The sequence below is a fragment of the Aplysia californica genome, unplaced genomic scaffold, assembly GCF_000002075.1.
Source record: "Aplysia californica isolate F4 #8 unplaced genomic scaffold, AplCal3.0 scaffold00133, whole genome shotgun sequence".
NCBI classification, from domain to species: Eukaryota; Metazoa; Mollusca; class Gastropoda; order Aplysiida; family Aplysiidae; genus Aplysia; species Aplysia californica.
The window spans coordinates 949,442-954,744 of NW_004797403.1; the positions used below are offsets into that span (position 1 = coordinate 949,442).

At 36.4% G+C, this 5,303-nt stretch overlaps 1 protein-coding gene across 1 annotated transcript in view; it reads right to left on the reverse strand.

Annotated features, from left to right (window-relative positions):
* Positions 1–5,303, reverse strand: part of LOC101850949 (alpha-2-macroglobulin) — a gene marked incomplete in the record, with an annotated part of 114,121 nt that overhangs the window by 24,146 nt on the left and 84,672 nt on the right. The window contains 4 exon segments of the mRNA XM_005096613.3: positions 903–1,041; positions 1,873–2,007; positions 2,461–2,547; positions 4,694–4,807. Of these exon segments, the coding sequence (XP_005096670.2) occupies positions 903–1,041; positions 1,873–2,007; positions 2,461–2,547; positions 4,694–4,807 (475 nt within the window).

A 5,303-nucleotide genomic window follows, 5' to 3' on the forward strand; every position in this document is an offset into this window, starting at 1 on the left:
CCTAAAAAAAAAAATGACACCATACACCACAGAAAGCTTAACAGAATTTTCCTAAAGGATCTTTAATCAACTTTCATTAAAAGAGGGAAAAGGTTGACAGGAGAATCACGCAGTATTGAAAACAGGGCTTGTCATTTTCAGCTTCATTGAGTGAGACAATCTCTCAAAACTTTATGTCTGATATCTTGATTCCTTTCCACTTTATTTCAGGAACAGAAATAGTTCATTCCCAAAACAATTTAATAAATAACTGTCAATTTTGCCATAATGGTATGTGCAATTATCGCTTTATAGACCATCAAAAGAATTGAGAATTTTATTTTTTGGTAGATCTAGATGTTTTACAGCGCTCACAACTGCATAAAGTCACATGTTTCAGTTTGGTAGGAATTAATTTTGAATTTTGAACGCGTGGTGGCCAAAGCCTACTCTTATCAGTTTCAGGACCACTAAGGAATCTTTAACGCGTGCAGCTAGCACACGGGACCTCTCAGATTTTTTTGCCCATATCTGAGAAGACTAGGTGTTAAATCTTACCTACCCTAAGATCAAGGATGTGGCTGAAAGACAGTAGTTAAAGAGCCAAGAAGTAGAAGCAGAAAGGCTGCAGATAGAGTCAGGAGCCCAAAGTGGGGGAGGGGGACAGAAAATGGAGATTAAAAACAGATGACAGAACATGATTAGAGAGCAGAAAAGGAGGAGAAAGGAAAAAAACTTTTAAGAGGAGAAACTTTTCCATCGTTGTCAGGTGTCACACCTGGGATCTATAAAATGAGAGCCAAACACTGTACCTCTAGACTACAAGAGCCCGCTGGAATCAAGCGTGAACAGTTTTTACGCATATGGTCTGATAGTATTTATTTTATCACAAAATGATGCATTGTGTATATAGCAAGTCATACCTGTAATTTTGACAGCCACACGCTGCGAGTCAGGCACCATCTTCTCATACGGCCAATCAATTTTGAATGTCTCACTCACAACACCCTCATCCACAGTCAGTATTTCTGTCATGGCATTGCGTCTCTCCACTCCTTCAGGCTATCAAATAGGAAAATACAACAAAAAGTAAAAGAAAAATCATTTGACTTTGAAATTAAACATTCAAATCCATAGCTAAATTCTCTTTAAACTCACTCAAAGCCCTATCTAACCAGAACATAAAAACTGGTAATAATAAGAAATAATACACATCAACTTCATTTGTTCCATAATATTCCTTAGAATGAGTTAGAATAATAACCACTGATAAATGCATATTTTGATTAACATGATTCTCAACCTAATCTAGTGCAATCTCGTTTTATTTCAGTTTAAGCTGAACAGATTTTCCAAACTGTTCTTTAAAAATGTAAGTCAATAAGAAACTGCAAGGGGCTGCTGTCATTAGAATTGCTTCAAATTTAAGCCGGATACAGGCAAGCGAGTTTTTGGAGGACAACAATTTCGTTCAACAGGTAGAAATATTTCCTCAACTAATTTAAACCTGTATCTTTTTATCCATCAAACTTGTATCACAATTGTGTTTATGCTTTTTGCAAGCATTACATTTTACATGAACTTTTACCCATGCAAAAAAAATAACAATTTAACAAAAAGCTGTACAAAAATGCCTTTAGCATTCATTTTAATTACTCCATAAAATTTTCTACAGTTAATCTGAACTAAAAAAGTTCATACAAAATCACACGCGTGGAAAAAAATATACATTTATAGAACCTGCTTCTAAAAATAGACGAAGATCAAGTAGTTTTAAAAGTAAAAATTGTTTTTGTTGTACTTTTTTCCGGGAAATGGGACATAAATTTGCCAAGTGATGTAAATCAGAAAAAGTAACATCTTTATATACAGAATGCCACAATGCCCTCTCACCTTTACCAAGAGCTTGCGCTGCACTTGATCAAATGGCCCATTTTCAGGGTCTCCAGCCTGTACCTGCAGATCTATATAACCCACAGTTGTCGCTCTGATTTTGAACTCCACACTCGAAGCCAGATTTGGCCTCAGCTAAGAAACAAGAAATGGATGGAGAGTTTAGGAAAGCTTAAAAGTTTAACATCTTGCTGGAAGCAGAAAAGGGGTACTAGATATAGAAATTCTTCATAACAATGCCTTTCGGAGGCTATTATTAATTATTAACCTTTTTTTTACAACACAGAAGACATTCAAACTTACTTGTCCATTTGTTCTCTTTCTAATGTAAGTTCAAGTCTACTTACATTCATCAGTTCAAAAACAATGCATTAAGCATAAGCGTTGCATAAGACGGGAAAAAAAGAGACCTTATATCAAAGTAAATATCACAATAATAGGCCTACAGATGTAAATATGAATGTTCATGAATCATTTCCATCTTTAGCACTCATGCCTGCAGTTGCCCTGATCCCTACCCCTGCCCACTGACAGAGATACTTTACCCTCTAGGCTATAACTTTGACTTTAAAAAAAAGCAATACTTACACTAACTGTTTTTTCAAACCAGCCATCGAACATTATGGCATTGTCCACTGCAAACTGAGAGCTGTTCTGTCTCAGCCTTACCACAGTCTGAGGAGCAGCACAACATACAAACACAAAAATTAATTATCATGACATTGGTGACTTTAACAAAGAACCAGCTTACAGGCCTCTATTTAAGGATATGGCAGACATTATTCTGGGGAGAGAAAGTGAACCGAGACTTTTTCCAACTCTGAGACAGACATCGATGACCATGGTTCACCAACACTTATCTGCTTGGATGATCTAAAAAAAAATCTCTGGTCTTTTCCCATCCCTAATCACTTCAAGCTCCCTTGGTATGTTATTTTTGGTCTACTTTTGCCTGTTTTACATTTCTTTTTTTTTTTTCAGGGAGAGCAATATTCAAAGTCTTTATATCCATACATGTGTCCTGGGAACTACGTTTGTCTCTTCTTGTGAAATTAAGACTGCCTATTCTAAAATTGGTTCTTTTGTGATATTTCTCAACATTTGACGCTGCTGAAATTGTCCACCCTTCTAAAATTACACCCTCAAGAGATTAAATATATTCAAAGGGACAAAACAGGAACCAATTTACTGGGGGGGGGGGGGTGTCAGTACAATCAAATCAAGTTCATTGGACTAAAATCTTGGAATATGGTTTGTTTCTTAAAGATTTTTAATACTCAGCCAGTTCGTCCTAATTTGAACATGACCTCTCAGAAAACTACCTCAGCCGCAGCTTCTCCATGATCAAAGAGACAGTCCTGATACACTGCCTGAATGTGTCTGTTTTATTCTTTTATAATACGAGGCACTCCATCAATGCTCATCTTTAGTTGGAGAAAAGAGGAACTTGTCAAAACAATAAAAGCTGTTATGATTTAGTTCTGGGAAAGAGCAAAACAAACAGACAGAAACATCAGAATGGAAAGAAGGAGAACCTACCAGTGGCTAACTCCTGACCCCCCTCAGTGCCTACTTTTTGAGGATGGCCCATACAGATAGGCAGAAAGATAACTTGGTATTTGATTACCCAAACAGATAGGCAGACAGATATGTGTTACGACGTGGTGTAATAAGGCGCTTGTCGATTTTTGAGCATGTAGAGTTATTGTATCACCTAAAAGCTTGTGATTATAGTGAAAAATATCATTTATCTTAAATATGAGTCAAGATATTTGAAATTGAAGGTGGGTGTTGCCTGGTTTCAGAGGTATATTAATGAGAAAATGACCATAAAATTTGATGACTTCCAAAGCTTGAGAGTCATTGAAAACTGCAAATTTTTATTTTTGGTGCCATAAATTTAAATCAACGTTTTTAAGTAAAAATCCACACACAAATGTGTTTTTAAATGGACTAAACATGTGTAGAGTCAAAAAACAAAAATTCGATAAAACTTACCAAAACAGGCAGAAAAATGCAGGTGTCTTTGATTTCATTATTTTGACAAGCACATGATTTCTCACGATGTCTCACATATTTACTTGGGTACTGTCATGGCTCATGCAGACAGACAGAAAGCTTATTAGGTATTTGGAAGGCCAATAAAAATATATATAGACAGATAAATATGTGAGGCAGCGTGGTGAAATCAGGCTCTCGTCAATTTTGGGGCATATGGAATTACTTGTATCATCTTAAAGCTTGTCCATTTGCCTTGCTTTGGACGAAAACAATATCTATTTATTTTGGATACAAGTCAAGATATTAGTAATTGAAAGAGGAGGGGTGGGCTTGTATCAGAGGTAAAATTACCGAGAAAATAGCCGCCAAAGCTGAGTCATTTCCTAAGCTTGAGAGGCCATGGAAACTGAAAATTTACATCTCTTATGCCTTAAATCAACTGTTTTCAGGACAATCCACACAGAAATGTGTTCTTTAAAGGGCATGAAAGGTGTTGAGCCAAAAAACAAAAATTCTATAAAAATTACCAAACCTGCGGAAAAAAGCTAGTTTCTTCACGTTTCCTATTTTGACGAGCGCCTGATTTCACCATGCTGCCTCACATATGTACTTTGAGGGGCATATAGATAAAAAGTCTGATAAATTGGTATTTTGAAGGCCCATAGACAGGCAAACATATAATACTTTGATGATAAATAAAGATAGACAAGTAAACCAGTATTTTGGGGGCCAACACAAATAGACAGATGGAAAAATAGATACTTTGATGGCCCATACAGATACACAAACAGGTAAAAATGTATTTAAGCAGTAAACTTACATCTAGTGCCTGGCCTCGATAGTTGAAGACTGTGACCCGCAGAGAGAATACCTCTCCACGTTTCAGATTGTATGGCAAGTTCATAGACAGAAAGAACGTCTGAAAACCTAAAAGCTGAAAGGTAAATAAAGAAACAGGTTCAAAATTGATTTTTTTAAAATTTGTCTGACTCAGAAATCAACATAAAAGAATGCTGGATCCTACATAAACACACTAGCACACATCAAAAATGCAATGAGAGACCTGTTAAAACCTAGTCTTGTACACACAAGCACACAAGCGAATATACACACACTCGCACATTCATGCATACAGAAACACACACATAAATATACACACATACACACACATGAGAAAAACACACATTAGCGCACACAGACACACATACACAAACTACAGAGGAGTCCACTTAAACAGAACACAGCTAATCCAAAAACAGCTGTAAACCCCCCAAAAAAACTCATTAAAATACTTGACAGCCTCACTAAACAGAAGCACTAGCTAATTCAAAGAAAATCTGAAAGTTCTGCAGATTTTAGTTTAATTCATTTACACGCACACTCACAGATACACTCACTTCCCCAAAATACATTCCCCTAACACCCCCCTC